General features: G+C 31.8%; 1 protein-coding gene across 7 annotated transcripts in view; it reads left to right on the top strand.

The window, feature by feature from the left end:
• LOC114336036 (uncharacterized) overlaps positions 1-18,822 on the top strand; it is a 1,032,611-nt gene that overhangs the window by 394,392 nt on the left and 619,397 nt on the right. For all 7 annotated transcript variants that reach the window (XR_007696076.1, XR_007696075.1, XM_050642551.1 and 4 more), the window contains exons 5-6: positions 5,547-5,645; positions 16,562-16,779. Coding sequence is in view for 5 of the 7 variants with exons in the window: in XM_050642551.1 (XP_050498508.1) it covers positions 5,547-5,645; positions 16,562-16,779 (317 nt within the window). In the remaining 2 variants the exon portion in view is untranslated. The remainder of the gene's footprint in view (positions 1-5,546; positions 5,646-16,561; positions 16,780-18,822) is intronic.

Here is an 18,822-nt window from a genome sequence, read left to right as displayed (position 1 = left end):
TCTTTGGGACTGTGGTGTCAAAAGTTAGAAGAGCAATGATTATTGCCAATCTTTTTCGCGGAGATGGCACGTAAAGAAGAAGAAGGAAGCTACTAATAACAATAGAAGAAAAAATGTACGCCTGAAGGAAGTAGATTTAAATGGCTAGAAAAAATTGGCTGACGGAAACATATATTGGGATAGATGAATTACAAATAAGCTACACTGAACCAAAAAAGTACGTAAATATAATGAAAAAACATTGATTCAAAAACGGGGAGCATTAATTTTCGTCCAAAGATCAGTTTCATTGGTCCAATGTAAGTATATACATTAACTAATGCCCAAAAACATTAATTTTTATGAATTAGTACGTTCATTCAATGTACTTTCTAGTTGTTAAGAATCAATGTATCGGTACATTGAATCAATGTATCGGTACATTGAATCAATGGATCGGTACATTGAATCAATGGATCGGTACATTAATTCTTAACTAGAAAGTACATTGAACCAACGCAACGTACCAATTCATAAAAATTAATGTTTTCGAGCATTAGTTAATGTATCCACTTACATTGGACCAACGATACTGATCATTGGACGAAAATTAATGCTCCCCGTTTTTGAATCAATGTTTTTTTCATTATATTTACGTACTTTTTTGGTTCAGTGAATGGCATCTTCATGTATATTTGTATATAACATACAAACAGTTAATAAGTAAACAAAATGACGACTTAATATCTACATAAATATTTCAAATATAGGTTGAAGCAACGATTTTTTGCCAATTCTCAAACTAATGTTAAGTATTATCTATAAGTTTAAAGAAAAAAAAACATATATTTTTAATTAACACAAACAACTTTTTATAAATGTATACCTGATATCGTGAAAATAAATACATCTACAATAACATCTCCATAAATACAACATCTCTCTGGGATTAATTATCATCACCCATACAAAAAGCAAATGGTTGAATGGCATTTTTATTTGATTTCAAAAATCTAATATGATCTTCGACTTCTTGCATTCCCGATGTAAGAATGATTACTGAAAATCTCTGATGGTATATTTTATTAGTTCGTACAAAATATCGATGTAGAACCCAAAGAATAACTGCATGTCAGCCATCTACAATTTATTATAATAATTATTATAAAAAAATAAATCTAAATAGTGAACATAGTTGTATTTTTGGGTATCACTTTTTTTATAGAAGTATTTTAATTTATCCTGAAAAAAATTGCTAGATGTTGAGATGTTTATTTTTACTTTGATAGATACTACCGACTGCAAGAGTTTAATATTTTTCAATTATTTACGGTTTAATCACCTAAAGATTTAATTTACTAATCTTTTATAAGATTACACCATTTAGAAATATTTTCAAATGGTTCCTATTTTCTTTTACCTATGTGTCGAATTAGCTTTTAAAAAAATTTAACAGAGAACAAAAATTAATTAATACTGGATATGCAGGATTGAATAGTGAAATAGGTACTTATATTCCGTAATGTCTTCAAGGGTAATTAATCTTTTCAAATAAAAATTTATTTGTTTTATCCTTGATATGAATTTCACACTGAAGAAAGGAGATAATTCTTTGGAAATTGCTGTCCCATCCAAGAAAATCCAACAAAATAATTTATAAATACAGTTAAAAATATATGTAAATACATACCTTAGAAAAATCAACCAAATCACTAGTGCCAAACACCGCTCCTCAGAGTCTGCAGGCTGACTGTCTGCTAGAAGGCTGCAACTGTTGTCACGTGATTTTTTACACCAATAAAAACACTTATAGAGTTTTAAAAATGTATCAGTTTATGTACAAGATCATTGCTACAATGAATTGATCATTGATTCAGGTATATTACATTCATACAATGATTGCGTTACATTAAAGCAATGTATCGAGTTATTAATCAAAGTCGAAAACATTGATTTGCTGTTACGAAAATATTGATTCAATAAACGAGTTCGTAATTTAAATAACACTGTACATTAGTGCAACGTTTTATATTTATTAATTTAACCGCATAATCCTGATGTATAATTTCATATATACAATGAACAAATTATTAGTATTATGAAAAAAGTCATTGGATAGATAAAAAGATTCATTGGATTAATGATTCTATTCATTATTTTTTAATGGATAGAATTACATTGTAATAATGAATATGGTCATTACTTAATGACTACGTGTTTATAGTATTAACGAAATTTTCATTGAATCAATGTAAAAAAAGTCAATGATTGGCGTTCATTGGTACTATGTACAATATTTTTTTCAGTGTAGGATCATTAATTACAACTCACATAAAAAAGTTAGAGAACTCTATGGAAAATCACCAAGGAGAACACCTAACCACAATTATTTACAGAACCATAAAACATATTAACGACCCAGATGAAATTAAAGAAGCATGGACTGAATATATGAAGATCTTTTCATGGACTCAAGGACCCAATGATATTAAAATCAGAGGACTAATATGCTATAAACAACTCAAAATCAAACAAAGCTCATGTGATAGATAAAGATCACATCGATCTGAATAAACATACATCAGGACAGCTTAAACTCAATATGATTTTTAACAACACCCATCTGGCGAAATACCTAGAGAATTGCTACCAACAAACTTTGTTCTACTACCAAAAACCAAGAAGCACAAACACTGTGTCGAATATGGATTAGTGATGGCGGTTGTTGCCAAAACAACGGTTTTCGGTTATACCGGTTTTTTTTACCTACAGTTTAACCTGGCGATTATACAAAAAACCGGTTATTCTAAAAACCGGTGTTCGGTTTTATAGTCATAGCCAATACCCATTAGGTTACATTTACATTGCGCTTTAATTTGTTACACTTCATTCGAATCCATATCAGTATAGGAATCAGTCATCAGTGTTGTGAAATTGGTTTCAGTCAGCTTAAAATTTCTCATTTAGGCGCAGGGCGAAAAATTTTCCCATTTTTTTCTCTGAATTCAGTATTTTTTCCGCTTATCCGGTTTATCATCGGTTATTATTTTATAAAAAAAAAACCGGTTATAACCGGGACAAAAAACAACCGGAAAAACCGATTATTGCAGAGGAAAAAACGGTTTTAGGTTATAACCGGTAGGTTTTCCCATCCCTAAATATGGATTGATTAGTTTAATCGATCAATTCATCAAAACCATTTTTAAATAAGATACATGCATACATTAGAAAGAAGGAAATTTTGAAAAACATTTGAGAAGAAACTAAATATATGGAATTAAATGAGGTTGCAAGAAACAGAAATCCAGCTCGAAAGATTGTAAGATAAAAGAGAGAAAGATAACACTTTAACACAGGAAGGAGTCATCAAAACAATACAATATTTAAAGAAAATAAAGCTGAGCTTTTAAAACATGGGGCAAAAAATCTGACCTGTTGTATAAAAAGACTATTAGAATTAATTTGGAAGCTTTTGAGATGTAGACTTTTATAAGACTATTAAAAATTGGTACTATGGACCCATCATTTCTCTCTCTCTCTCTATTTTCAGTCCCTGGTCCCACGGACGGAAATTGGTAGCCATCGTGATGTCGTATGTTGTCCGTCTATAAAAGACTGGTGATTTATTTTAACTCATGCATAGGTGCTTTGCATTTCCCTGTAATTTGGTTGATCCGCCTTGTTGGGTATCTTACTCGTGACATTCGAAATATCATTATGAACTAAATGGTGTTGCACAGCATGAGAAGAGACAAAAAAACTTTTAATCACCATTAAAAGTAAAAGGATAGCATATTTAGGATAAAACGGAGTCCTAAAAAAGACAAATAATAAGATATGTTTATAGTCCAAGCCGTGGGTAAAAAATAGGTCGATTTCAGGATATAATTCAGGAATTTTTGAAACCTATCAGGTGTTGTAAGGGACGATGCCAGGAATAATTTTTACTAAATTGTAACCCAAAATTTTGTGCCCTTTTTTATTTATAACGTTTTCATTTGTTACATTTGCAATTTTTACAGATTTTTAATTTTACAGCTTAGGATATTCATTTTAGAGAAAAACGTTTAAATAGTTGTACTAAATTTAAAAAATCTACAATTTGAGCTATGTCAAGTTTAATTTCGTTAATTTGTTATTGCAATACAGCCTGCGAAAGGTAAAAAATGGCCGTTTTTTGAAATTGCATTATTTATTGTTAATTTTTTTAAGGCTTTAAAATGAAGATCTTACAATTCCAAACCTACAAAAAATTGTAAATTCCGATTGGTAAATTTTTTGCATAGATATTTTAAATTGTTTATCCCGAGGGGTCAAATATCGAAGGATATAACTTTTTGAAAAAAAATCGTAAATCCTAGATCCACTCTCCTAAAGACATATATTTTCATATTCTGATGTAAATAAATGCGTAATAGATGCGATTACATATAATCGAATGAACTATCTTTCATTAAAGTCGTTCCAGGAACGCAACTCATAAATATTGGCTTTAAAATGTATAATATATATGTCTGAATTGCCGATATAAATACGTCAGATTAAATTAAATTATTAGAAGAATTTTTTACTAAGCAACAACATTTTTGTTTAATTTATTAATATTTTGTATTTTGACGTCCGATGCGGACGTCACGTAATAAAATTATTTTTTCAAGTTACATTGTGGCTTATTTCCCAATTAGAATAGTTAGTTACAAAAATTCCACAAAGAAATAGCTTCAGAACAACATTACAAATTTTTTTATGTTTGGAATTAACAAATAATCATTTTAAAGCCTTAAAAAATAAAGAAAAGTTACAACAAATAATGCAATTGCAAAAATTGGCAATTTTGGACCTTTCGCAGATTGTTTGGCAATAACATATTTTCCAAATTAAACTTGTCATAGCTCAAATTGTAGGTTTTTTGATTTACTTCCTTTATTTAAAAGAAGAAACCTTTATTTAAAAGTTTTCCTCTAAAATGAATATCCTAAGTTGCAAAATTAAAAATCTATAAAAATTGCAAATTTAACAAATGAAATACGTCATAAATAAAAAAGCACACAAAATATTTGGTTACATTTCAGTAGAACTCCATTAAAACACCTGATAGGCTTCAAAAATTCCTGAATTATAAAAAGTTTTTTCACCCACAGTTTGGGGTATCAGTTTAGTTTTTGCTTAAAAGATAACAATAACAAGGCCATTATAAAGTTGCTTAAAAATATCAAGAAAAATAAATATATGTATTTGTCCCATTATGTATATTTATGACATACTAATACTTTACCTATTAACTTTTTCAATTGGCGAATGGATTTAGTGTCCGCAGTCATATAAACCCAAATAAACAACAAAACTTTTTCAAACTTTCATTAACTTAATTTTCTTGTAATCCCATAAAAGCTCACAAATATGATGTAGTTCTTAATCCAAATCTAAATGTTAATGGGAGCTTTATATCGCATTTTTCTTATTAAGGAGATTTTCCGCTACCACCGACATAAAACTCCCATTATCCTGAGTATAAACTCACAAAACAATAAAGATTAGGAAGCGTTATTTGGTTTTTGTTCTTTTAGGTAAGCTGGGAAAGACCCTGGATTTGATTAAATCCCAGTCGACGGAATTTACGGACCTGAATGGACGAAAACAATCGCATTCAGAAACGAAGGAGGAAAGTAAGTCATTCAGTCAACCTTAAATTAATTAGAGTATCGGAAAAATCTATAAAGAAAATTACAATTAGGATGTTTTGTGTAAGAGAATAAAAGTTTATTGATAAAACAACCAGTGAAATATACTAAAAATCTGCACTTTTTAATATCTTTATTCATAATAATATCTATTGATTCTTATTACTTAAGGCTTTATCGAAATACGTATAAGCACATAGTAGAAGCCCTGTCCTGTAATCAAATATGAATCATCTTTACTTTCATTTTATTTGTATTTACTTTTTTGAGTATGAAAGGAACTGGTTTGCTAAAGGTGAACGACAAAAGAGCAAAAAACAAGGTTGGAATGTCAACTATTAGATTGGCTCGTCAATACATATCTTCTAAGAGTATGATATTGATGAAACTGTGGGAGAATCTGGTCTTAATTACCGAAGGAGACGTAAATGCCTCAAATACTCTTAAGCGCACCTCCTTCGTATACCAAGATGCTGTGGTCAACTGAGACGAGTACACTTTGCTAATGAAAAAACAATTATTTTAGATAACGGAAAATATTTCAGGGTAATGTTCTCTTCGGCAGGTTCGCATAATTAAGAATTTTAGGAGCTTACCGTCTAGGAGGGATTATTATGAAGGCTGCGAATTAAAGAGGCGAATTTAAAAAACTCTCAGAAAACCTGACTTCAATTTCGTCAAGGACCTCATGAGAGACATTCGAAGAAATTTGGGTCTAGCAGAGCAGAATAGTCCACTTCACATAATTCGATAGTATAGTATAGTTTAGTATTGATTTGTAATTTATGATAACTATGTAGTTAGCGCTTAAATGAATTTTTCAATTAAAAAAAACGATAAATATTTTGTGCCAAAACTTTTAGAATACTTATATGTTAGAAATCTCTCGAATTATTACCTAGCTATTATGTAAAAGTTAGGGACAATTATTAAGAAATAGTTTGCTTAATAGTTTATAAAAAGTATCTCTTTTCAAGACATTATTACGAGTGATTCTCAAACAGAAATAAAGCTTTCGTTTTTTTTTATAAAATCAAATTGCTAAATACATTTTGTCTAATTAACATCTCCCCGCTTTCCTCAATATTTTAAAAACATTGAGTATTACCAACCTTGTGAAACGTCTTCTAAAATTCGAAGTGGCAATTATTGGGCATTATATATTATGGATCCTAATATTCAAAAAGGTATGCAAAAAGTATTTCAGGAGAGGGTTGTCTGGAGTATAATTAGTGTAGTATAGTTGATCCAAAAGATGGCATAACCCAGACATCCAAAGTGAATGTTATCCTTCAACACCAAATTGTTCTATATGGTCTACACAATGTCCAGAAAAAAGTCACACCATTTTGAGCGTCGGGTTTGAGGGGGAGAGGAGGGAGAATTCGGTAAATTCGTAGTTTTTTAGGTTATTCCTCAATATTTCTAAAACTATGCGGTTTAGCATGAACAACCCTTTATACAAAATTGTTCTACATTAAATTTGAAATCAAAAAGGCCCTATGCATAATCTTTCTAAAATGAATGGTTTCAAAGTTACGGAGGTAGTATAATATAACTGGTCCAAAAAAAGGCCTAACCCAAACATCCAAAGCAAAAGTTTTTCTCTAACACCAAATTGTTCTGTATGGTCCACATATTGTTAAGTAAAAAGTTACACCATTTTGAGCGTCCGGTTTTGGGGGGAGATGGGGAAGAAGTCGGTAAATTAGTAGTTTTTTTTAGGTTTTTCGTCAATATTTCTAAAACTATGCTTTAGGGTAAACAATGTTATATACAAAAATGTTCTACAAGAAATTTAACACAAAAAATTTTCTATACATAATTGTTATAAAATCAACGGTTCCAGAGTTAAGGAGGGTGAAAAGTCAAGGTTTTCGATACTTTTTATATTTTTTGGGCAATGTATGGGATAACCATACCAAAAACCCAGACATCCAAAGTGAAAGTTATCCTCCAACACCAAATTGTTCTATATGGTCCACATAATGTTCAGAAAAAAGTCACACCATTTTGAGCGTCGGGTTTGGGGGAAAGGGGGGAGAAATCGGTAAATATAAAAAGTATCGAAAACCTCCACATTTCACCCTCCGTAACTTTGGAACCGTTGATTTTGTGACAATTATGTATCGAACCTTTTTTGTTTTAAATTTTACGTAGAACATTTTTCTATAGATATTTTCTATATACAATTTTATTAAAAATATTTCAGCACCAGGACCCCGATTTACAGGCAACCAAAATTAAAGAAAAAGTCGATTATATGGCAAAATTTCAAATAAACTGTTTTTCTAAAATTTCCGGCAAAATAACGCAAAAGATGGAAAAAATATTAAGTTGTGAGATAAAACAAAATGAAATTAGTGGAGGTAGGGATTTTCAGGATATATACCTATAAAACATTCTTCTTATTGTTTCCCACCTTTAGACGTATCGGATGAGTTTGGCAACTGCCACTGTCACAGTGACAGTTTTAGTTGAAATACTCCTCTGATACGTCTAAAGGTGGGAAACAATAAATATAATGTGAGTTTATAGTATTTTATCGCTAAATCTCCCACCTCAACTAATTTCATTTCTTTTTATTTCACAATTTAATATGTTTTCTACCTTTTGCGTTATTTTGTCGGTTATTAGCGCGCCCATTACTGTATATTTAACTACATTTTCTGACGTACGTCACTAGACATTTCTTGGTTATTCCATGATATCTTGTACTAGATTACTTCTCGTACTTGTCTACTTCTTCTTTTTCGTCAGGGGACTTTTTCTATGTAAGATCAATCTTAGAGAACTGTCGTAACACTGCTCTCTCCTTTGTAAAGTTTGTTCCAACACGACTGAGAACCGTCATGTAATGATCACGTTACTATATAATTAATTTTCTGTGGGTTCCATGGGAACGAAATAATACGTTCCATGGTACTGCGCAGGACGGTGATCGTTACATGGACGGTTTTCAGTAGTGTTGGAACAAACCTATTGTTATTCGCTTGAATAACCGGTCTATCGGGGACTGGTTGAAGCGAACAGGGTGGATCAGTTTCATGGTATAGGGCTAATCTCTCGATATAAACTACCTTGAGTTTACTTCTAGGTGAAAACAGGATGCGGTAGATTAGATCGTTTATTTTATGCAGAACAGTGTACCGGCCTTCCCAGTTTCGTTGAAATTTCAGACAAAGTCGTTTTTTACGTTTGGGATTGGATAACCATACTTTAATTCTTCTATCTGACAAAAGTCGAATACAACCCATCCAGATAGATGCATGGAAGGAGCATTACGCAAGGGAACTAAATGAAGACAGAGATATCTATAACACTGATTTACCCCAACGTATAATACGAGTACATGGCGAATATGTAAACGTGGAAGAAGAACAAATAAAACAAGCACTTAAGTCCATGAAGAACAACAAAGCATCCGGGCCAGAGAACATACCAGCAGAACTTCTAAAACACGGAACACCAAAACTAATAAGTAGACTTAGGCAACTATGCAAATTGCATATTTTGCATATAATGCATAAAAAATGCAAAAATGGCAAATTTTGCATATTTTTATAAAAGTGTGCATAAAGTGCATATAATTTGAAAATTTGATGTTAACTATATATTTTTATATTCAAACTTACAGATAGCATGAAAATGACAATATTTAATTTTGTTTTATAATCACTTGTATTCAAATTCTTGGTATAGTAACTAAGAAAAGACAGCGGCTTATAGTTTTGTCCTGGAATTAGGGTTTGTGTGTGCCAGCTTATGTCTCTAGGTAAAAATTTTTATTTTGACGGTCAGTTTCATTTGGTTTCACTTTTGTTGTAAAATTGGAGGCGTAAACAACGTGTATTTCTAATTGTGAATAATTATTGTGCTTTGAAAATGCCGAAAATAAGCAATGTTTCAACTTAAATAAAACCTTACAAAGAGCTATCTATGGATATGGATAAAGTTTATTGCTAATGTTGTGGCAAAACCGTAAGTACATACGTATTATTTTTTATTTTATTTTAAAAATTTACACGGTGCGCGGTGGTACAAACAAAGATTTTAAAATTGGAGATTATGTTTAAGAAAAGTACCGACACAAGGCTAGTTCGCAATAAATCGATGTATTTTTTTTTCAAGCATTTTTTAAACTCCTTGCGATAGAAAATAGGATACCTATTTAAAATTCAAATCATTCAATGGTCTACTGAAAGGCCGCTAACATTTTTTTTTTCTAACAATAGCATAGTTTGCTTTAATTTTGCTAAAAACAAAAACATAATATCATATATTGGACTTAATTAATTAAGTGCTTTTAATTTATGCTCATAGTATTTTTTCTTTAAATGTAAACAGAAAAGACCAAGAGCCTCTTGTAAATATTTGGAGGTTCTTCTTTCTTGCACAGTCATTTCTTGACATTTTCAAGATTACTTACTACACCGATTTTTATTTGATTTAATTTAAATATTTTAATTGTTATGCAAAAAGGGTTCATTTTTAGTTTATTTCTACAATCTTAGATTTTAAAAATGGGTACCACTATATAGGATATTTATATTCTTTTTTAGATTTCATCTGAAAAAAAGTTTCAAAGAGATCAGCATGTCAGAAGCACGAAAAATTTAGCTAAAAAAGTAAAAACCACATCCGGTGAAAAATATCAACCTTCAGTGTCCAAGTGCTTTCAGTCAAGTTCCAAAAAACAAACCGAACAAGAAACTTTTAACGAAGACTTGTGTCGTGCATTAGTATCTTCTAATATACCGCTTTCAAAATTATCTAATGAAAACTTAGTTCTTTTTTAAAAAAATATTGCAAACAAAACATCCCCAGTGAACGAACTCTAAAGAGAAATAATGTCAATTTGTTATACTCCTCAAGTAATCCAGAACATAAAAGCCGAAATAGGTAATAATTACTTTTACATATGTGTGGACGAGACCACTTACTCGTCAGGAAGATACATTGTGCACTTATTGATTGGTGTACTTAGCCATGAAACCTTTCCAAAATCTTATTTAATTGTCTGTAAGCAAGTGGAAAAAACCCACGCTCTAACAATATCACGGTTTCTACAAGAAGCATTAGCAAACTTTTTTCTTCCTGCTGCTGTGCCTAATGATAAATAATTATTGCTTATTTTATCTGATGCCGCACCTTTTAACGGATGATAGTTGCCAATCTTTATTAAAAGCCAAGCAAGCCATTCAAAATAACACCCTCCAAGAGCAACTGTCATTTATAAACTCAAATTATAGTTTTGTCTAGAAAACTATAACTCAGTTAGCATCCTCCAAATTATCATTGTTAGAGAGTACAGTTTTAATAAAAGAATTTGAGTCATTGTGTCAAAACGTTAAAGGTACTATTGGAAAGGAAATTTTTCAAAAATTTAAAGTAACCATGGAAAAAAATAGTGGTTACCAGGTTCTTTCTGAAGTGGTTTAAGTACTAGCTGGGACATTTTCCGAACCACTTAATTTAGAACCATCTATTATAGTAAATTTGAAAAATGCCCCAGTTAAATCAGTTGATGTCGATAAAAGTTTTTCTATTTACAAATATATGTATTCAGATAGAAGCCATAAGTTTTTATAAGAAAATTTTGAACATCATTTTTTGATAATCTATTGTTACCACAATTCAAAATAATATTTATATGTTAAAATAATTGTATATGATATGTATTTATAATATTGTAAGTATTTTTGTAAATAAAAAAATGTAAATATTTTTATTCATGCATATTTTGCATAAAATACAGCATATATTTGCATAAAATACTGCATATTTATGCGCATATTTCATACTTTTTTATTTGCATATTTGCCTAAGTCTACTAATAAGGTATCTTAAAGTTCTATTCACAAGATACTTGAATGGGGAAGAGATCCCGAATAGTTGGAAAGAAGCATGGATTACTCCAATTCACAAAAAAGTTCCAAAAGATATCTGCGGAAACTACAGGTGTATCTCGGTCACTAGTACCTTTAGCAGGCTGTTTGGTAAAATCTTAAAAACATGATTGAGCAAGAATACGAACCTCATGAAATTGAACAGCAAACAGGTTTTAGAGCTGGAAGATCTTGCATAGACCACATATTTACCCTAACACAACTTAATGAAAAGAAAGTTGCAAAAAGCCAGCAAATACATCTTTTATTTGTGGATCTCACAAAAGCATATGACACGATTCCTGTGAGAAAGCTGTGGTAGTCTCTTGAACTATCTTCCTTAAGAGGATCGGTACGTATTTTCGGCTGCAATGCTATTCAAATGGGGATTCATTTTTTTCGAATCCTGAGAAAACTAATAAGTATTTTTGAAAAATTTAAAAGCAGAATGAAAGATTACGTTATTAGCGAGGGCCGAAAGTCCCTGAGAACTTCTATAATGTTTATTTTAATAAGTTACAGGGGTGAAAAACTAAGAGAAAATTTAGTGTGATTTTTAATTTCAAATATATCATTCAAAATAAACTTTTTATTTATTCTAAGGGACTTTCGGCCCTCGGTAATAATATAGTCTTTCATTCTGCGTTTAAATTTTTCAAAAATATTTATTGGTTTTTTCAGGATTCGAAAAAAATGAACACAATACCGTGGTAATATTTTCCAAATCTATCTTTGTCTTACAACGCACTCAGCCGAATATAATATTGTCAGCATATATTGTCAGTCAGACACTGACAATCAGTGACAATTTTAAATATTTGACATTGCATCGGGAATATGTTGAGTTATTGATTAAATATTATTGATATATAGTGTATTTGATAAATAATTGATTTAAGACGTGAACTTAATAAAAAGTTATTTATTGTGTATTATTTGTGGAAGATCCAAGCAGAGAATACATCAGGATAATATATTCTGTGATCCAAGTATTTTGTTGTTAAAGATGTTCAAAATTGTAAGCGTTCCATAACAATATATTATTAAAAAATCACTTTAACACTTTTCCTCTTTTCTCGATTGAGTATTAGTCTTTGTTGTACAAATAAATTATTACAATCACTGAATACATAGGTAGTGAAAAAATTATCACATTTATTAACTGAATTAATAATATGCAATTATAAAAATAACAGTTATCCAAGAACATTCAAAACCCATCTCTTTAAATTAATGATGACATTTTCAAGTAGAATGACATTTTAGTAATGTTTACATATCCATACCAGTGTGAATTTTACTACACGTAATTTACCGTGTAAAGACAGAAAAAGTAGGGATACACGTAAAATATTTGCGAATTATGAACCCATAGCCTTAAATAACACGATTATCGCCACGGTCAAACAACTATACAATAAAGCCACATCATAATTCAAACTAAACAACACCTTATCAGAAGAATTTCCAGTAACAAAAGGATAACGACAAGGTTGCTGCCTCTGCCCAGTACTATTTAAGATCTATTTAAATGAACCACTAAAACACTGGAGATGATCTTGTTCTGGGATGGGAATTCAACTTGACGATGATACAACTTTGTATACTCTACATTTCGCGGATCACCAAGTCGTAGTAGCAGCGTATAAGGAAGATTTAGAAATTATGACGAGACGGTTATTTCAAACATAATATGAAGAGTGGGACCTTTCTGTAAATAGAATCAAAACGCAATGCTTATGCGTCGGGACTGAAGTGGAAGATCTAATAGTTAACGAACAAGAGACAATCAAGAACTGTGACGAATATGTATATTTGGGAACAACAATCAACAAGAGTGGGCGCACCGAAAAAGAGATAGAGCAAAGGATCGTGAAAGGAAAAAGGGTGATTGGATGCCTAAACCCGATGCTATGGTCAAAAGAACTGTCTAATCATAGAAAACATCTTATCTTTAACTCCATCTTTAAAAGTATAGTGCTCTATGGATGCGAAACATGGCAACTTACCCAATCCCTGGAACGACGCCTACTTGCATTGGAAATGGACTTCTGGAGAAGATCGGCTAGAAAATCAAGGCTTGAAAGAATACAAAATGACCAAACCAGAAATATAATGGGAGTCAAGTCAACCATCATAGACGAAATTCAAAGGAGATGACTGATTTGGTATGGCCATGTAGAAAGAATGGACGACGACAGACTGCCAAAAGAAATTCTAAAATAGACGCCAAGGGAAAGAAAGAAGAGAGGAAGGCCGAAACAATCCTGGCTAGGCGGCATTCAGAAGGCATTGTGGGAAAGGAATCTTCACCCTGGCTAATGGAACGATCGACGAAGCTGAAAACTGGGAAACGAAAGGCGAAGAACGCTTTAAGTAACCGGGACAATAATAATAATAATAATAATTCCTCTATTCATGTTAGCCTATAGAAGTTCCAAACATGAATAGAATAGAATAAAATAGAAATATGCTTTATTGTCACTGAAAATTATACAAATTTTATGGACAAAGCTTAATATAAAGTCAGAAAAAATAAATAAATAATATCTAACAATAATAACAAGTACAATTTTCTGAAATTTGATAAATCGTCAATATAAAAAAAATACAAAAATACAAAATATAAGTTAATAAAGTAAAGAGAAAAACAAAATCGATATATTGCAACAATTTATAGAAATTGCAAAGTGAACATACAACAAAGTAAACTATAGACATAGGAACTAATAAGTTTAAGCTGCTGCATGTGACACCCAAATATAGATAAGTTTGGTTACTTGTACATTACTGTAATTTCTTAGTTAGTCATTAAGAAACTCTTGTACTGAATAATATGGTCTTTTAGATAGATGAGCTTTTGTCATTTTACGGAACTTGGGGAAAGATGTTGCAGATTTGAGTTGTAAAGGAAGATGGTTGTATAGTTTTTTTGCGGAATATAATATAGATTTCTTTACTAACTCAGAGGACGGGATCGGTAAATAGACATCAAAATTTGAATTTCTGGTGGAGTAGTCATCATGAGGCCTTGCTGGAAAGACATGCATGTGTCTACGAATTAAGCAAACAGTTTCTAAAATATATAAAGATGTAAGGGTTAAAATTCCGTGATCTTTGAAGTAACTTCTGCAATATGTTGTTCTTCTGAGGCCAAACAGATACCTTATTGCTCTTTTTTATAATTTAAAAATAACATCTAATTGGCAGCTGTACTAAAACCCCAAAAAGGAAGACCATATCAAAGATCAAACAGATCTTATAGCATAGCAGGCTGAGGCGAGTTTTTTACTTAACAAATCGATATGAAGGGACCATTTGAGCTTGCTGTCTAAAAAAATACCAAGAAATTTTACAGAATCAACGGTAGAGATCTGGCTGTTATTAACAAGCAGGGGTTGAAGAGCACTTTTATAGGATAATGCTACTGTCTTATCCACGTTAAAAGAGAGTAAATTAGAGTCAGACCAGGTTTTTATCGTAAGCAAATCAGAAGTTCTAGTTGCATGAAGAGATGCAATAATTGAGTTGCTCCAAGTCATACTGGTATCATCAGCAAGAAGAAAAAATTTTCCATCGATTTTTAAGTTAGTGATGTCATTTATAAAGATAAGGAACACTAGAGGACCCAATACTGAACCTTGTGGTACTCCACATACAATGTTTTTGAGACTAGAGTCAGTATAATTTGCTCTAACTAATTGCTTCCTATTATTCAAGTAAGATTGAAACCAATTCAAAGAAATACCTCGAATCCCATAGAAATTTAGTTTTTTAATCAAAATGTCGTGATTTTCACAATCAAAAGCTTTGGCATAGTCACAGAAAACAGTGGCAGTATAAAGATTATTGTTTAGTGCTTGGTAAACCTCATGAAGCACAGAAAACATGGCATCACTGGTACATTTATTAGTTAAAAAGCCGAACTGATTTTGGGATAAAATGTTGTTATCAATGAGGAAGGACATAAGACGGATTTTTATGAGTCTCTCAATAATTTTTGAAAGTACCGGTAGTAAGGCAATAGGTCTATAGTTGCAAGCATTAGATTTTTCACCACCCTTATAAAGGGGAATAATAATGGCTATCTTTAGGCACTCTGGGAATTTGCCTCTTTCAAAGGAATCATTAATTAGTGAGACGAGAATTTCCAACACATTTTCTGTGAGATTTGAGAAGATTTTTATGGATAGTATATCAGTACTACAGGATGATTTGCTTTTGATACTATTGATAGTTTGGATCAGTTGAGATATATCGATTGGTCTTATAAAGAATGAATTCGAGAACACTCCTGAATTAGGGAGATAGGAAATGGGATCTTTTTGTGGCAAAATAGTAAAAGTTATATTTTTACTCACATTAACGAAGTATTCGTTTAGATTTTCCGGGTCTGGAAGGGCAAATGTTTGAACTGCGTGAGTTCTATTTCGAAGATCGTTTATTATGGACCAAGTTTCTTTTGCAACACTTTTAGAGCTTTCCAGACGATTTTGATAGTAGGCTTTTTTAGCTGATTTGATGAGTTTTAGGTTACCCTGTACTTGGTGATATATTGAGTGACAGAGACGTTGGTAGCAAATTTCTTGATATACAATAGTGAGCGCATATTTTTGGTAGATATGCGGATACCTTTGGTAGCCCAGGGTTTGTGATGTTTTGGCTTAATTGAATGAATCAATTTATATAAGTTCAATTTGAAAGTACTGTCGTAACAATATAAACAATATAGACAAATAAGTACATATTTCAAGCTAGAAATTTTCACTACTCATAATGATTTTTTTTTCTAGCACTTTTTTTTATATAAATCTAAAACGATAATATATTTTTTTTATTATACATCAGCTTTGAATTCTTGTTGAGGTTTTTCTACTTTGTATCTCTCACAATAACGTTTTTTTGTCTTATTTTAGATGTCGCTGATGAGACTCTGAGAGATATCTGCCTTTTAGTTGTACAAAAAATTATTTCTTTAATTAGAAACATTTTAATTCCTAACATTTTTTCCAGTTTTACAAAACGGTCAGACGGTAGCAAAAGTCCGCCAGAACGTCGAGACCACTTACGAAAAAGATAAACCGAAGACGAAAATTAAAACAGAATTGGATGTTCCGTCTGAGGGAATTCACAAAAGTGTGTCACAGTCGCTTCCAGATGAAGAGCAGAGGAAAATTGAAACGCGCCGTTCTAACGCTAATTTGAATCTGCTAACCGACGAAACTTCATGGGTAAGTGTGCTTTAACACCATTTAAAAATTCATAAATTCATAAATCGCGTATGTAAATTGTGACTTGTAGAATTCTTCTTATTTAATAATTTAATGGGATACTATATTGTCCATATTTGACGCTTTTGTCTTTAAACTAAATATTTGAAAAGAGTGGAAACTTTTGTTCACTGTTTACTGTTTGTAACATTCTATAGTTATTTTCCTAATTCGTTCGGAACTACGTCGTAAAAAATTTGGAGTTTTTAATACCCTCCCCCCCTTCCATCGTAAAGCGTCGTTTACATTGACCCTCCCCCTCATACCGACGTCGCAATTGCAACTCATGACCCCCCTTTTTAGTGATTTTTTTTTTAAATTCCATGTTATTTCTGGCTTTTTTAAAGTTAGCTATCAAAGTTTATTTACGAATGTATCCAAATCAGTATTACTATGTAGCTCATTAATATCCGCTATTTCTCTCAATTCACTATACAACTAATTAGCTTTATTGGGACACGTTTATCGAAGTTCCTACACTTTCTTAATTGCATTATATAAATCTTGATACTTATTTTGTTTTGATTTCAATGCCATTTTTTTGTTGAGGTATAAATACAATGTACTGACTAAATAGAATAGAATATTTCATTTCTATTCATTCTTGTAGAATTGTTTCACACAGAGTATCCAGTAAATATATGAACAGTTTAATATTTATTGCTTCCAGACGTTGTTTTGTATAGAAGCGTTTGTTTAAAGACATAGAACAATGTTTTATTGTTTGTTATTCTGTACAAAACTGCTCGCAATATTATTTATTTTATCTATCTATTTATTTATATACGGGTACCCCCATTACAAAAAAATTTATGCTAACATACAGTATAAAATCAATATCTACAAGTATAATTATTAAGGATGTGAGTGATAAAAACGAAATGAAAAGTATGCGTTAAAAGTAATATACTAATTCTTTTTAATTCTATAATAGGGTATATTTTTATATTCGTGAACATCAAACGACGTCGGATTTGCGCTCATGGCCCCCTCCCCCCTGTCGTATACCGTCGTAATAAGCAAAGTCCCCCTTTTCAACGACGTAGTTTATGGATGTTCTCTACTTTCTCGCACGCGACTGCCGTTAACCCGAACCACGCGATAGCGGAGTTCGGACAAGCAGTCGAGTGTGGGAAAGACTCTGTACTCTGTACTCTGTACTACGAACAACAGCTAAACATGAAGCTCCTGTTTATAGACTTCAAGGCGGCGTATGATACTGTCGTAAGGAAACGTCTTTATTATGCACTTCGGTTAATTGGGATACCGGACAAATTGGCCAAACTGGTGAAAATGACACAAGAAAACAGAAAATCCAGTAGCACTGGAGGGTAGCCTCTCAGAAAAGTTCAAGGTACGAATGGGGTTTCAAGCAGGGAAACCCTCTGTCAACTTTCCTTTTCAATTGTCTATTAGAGGAAATATTTGGGGAAAGCGGGATCATGACGTTAGGTACGATCCACGATAGAAGGACTCAGTTACTTACTTATTCAGACTTCATAGTATTGGCAACAAGAACACAAAGAGAACTGCTAAGATATTATTTATTCTTTTTAAACGAAAAGCTTGGCAACATGGTCTGACTATAAACGAACACAAATCAAAATTTTTGGAAGTAGGAGATACACTGAATGAAGAACAGCTTTTGAAAATCGAAAACGATGGAAAAGAATATTGTTTCAAGAAAGTAAAAGAATTTGAATACCTAGAGGTGACTGTAACGAAGAAAGGAGATGAAGTTCCAGAAATTGAAAAAAGAATTGCGAAGGCAAGTCGAGCGGTTGGAGTATTGATCAAACTTTTAAAAATAGTCATATCTCAAAAGCAGCAAAATGGCGGTTATATAGTACGTCACAGTATATAGAGCTTCCACAGTAAAATCACTCTTCTGTCGGCTCTTTGATCTCAGGAAGTAATACCGGCAGTACGCAATTGGTAATTCACCAGTGGTGGATGCGGGTTTTCCCTGTTAAAATCCGTACGTTTCTATGCGAATAGCAATGC

Source organism: Diabrotica virgifera, chromosome 2, assembly GCF_917563875.1.
Source record: "Diabrotica virgifera virgifera chromosome 2, PGI_DIABVI_V3a".
Taxonomy (NCBI): Eukaryota; Metazoa; Arthropoda; class Insecta; order Coleoptera; family Chrysomelidae; genus Diabrotica; species Diabrotica virgifera.
The sequence above is the reverse complement of the archived record's forward strand: the minus strand, read 5'-3'. Positions and strand labels throughout refer to the sequence as shown.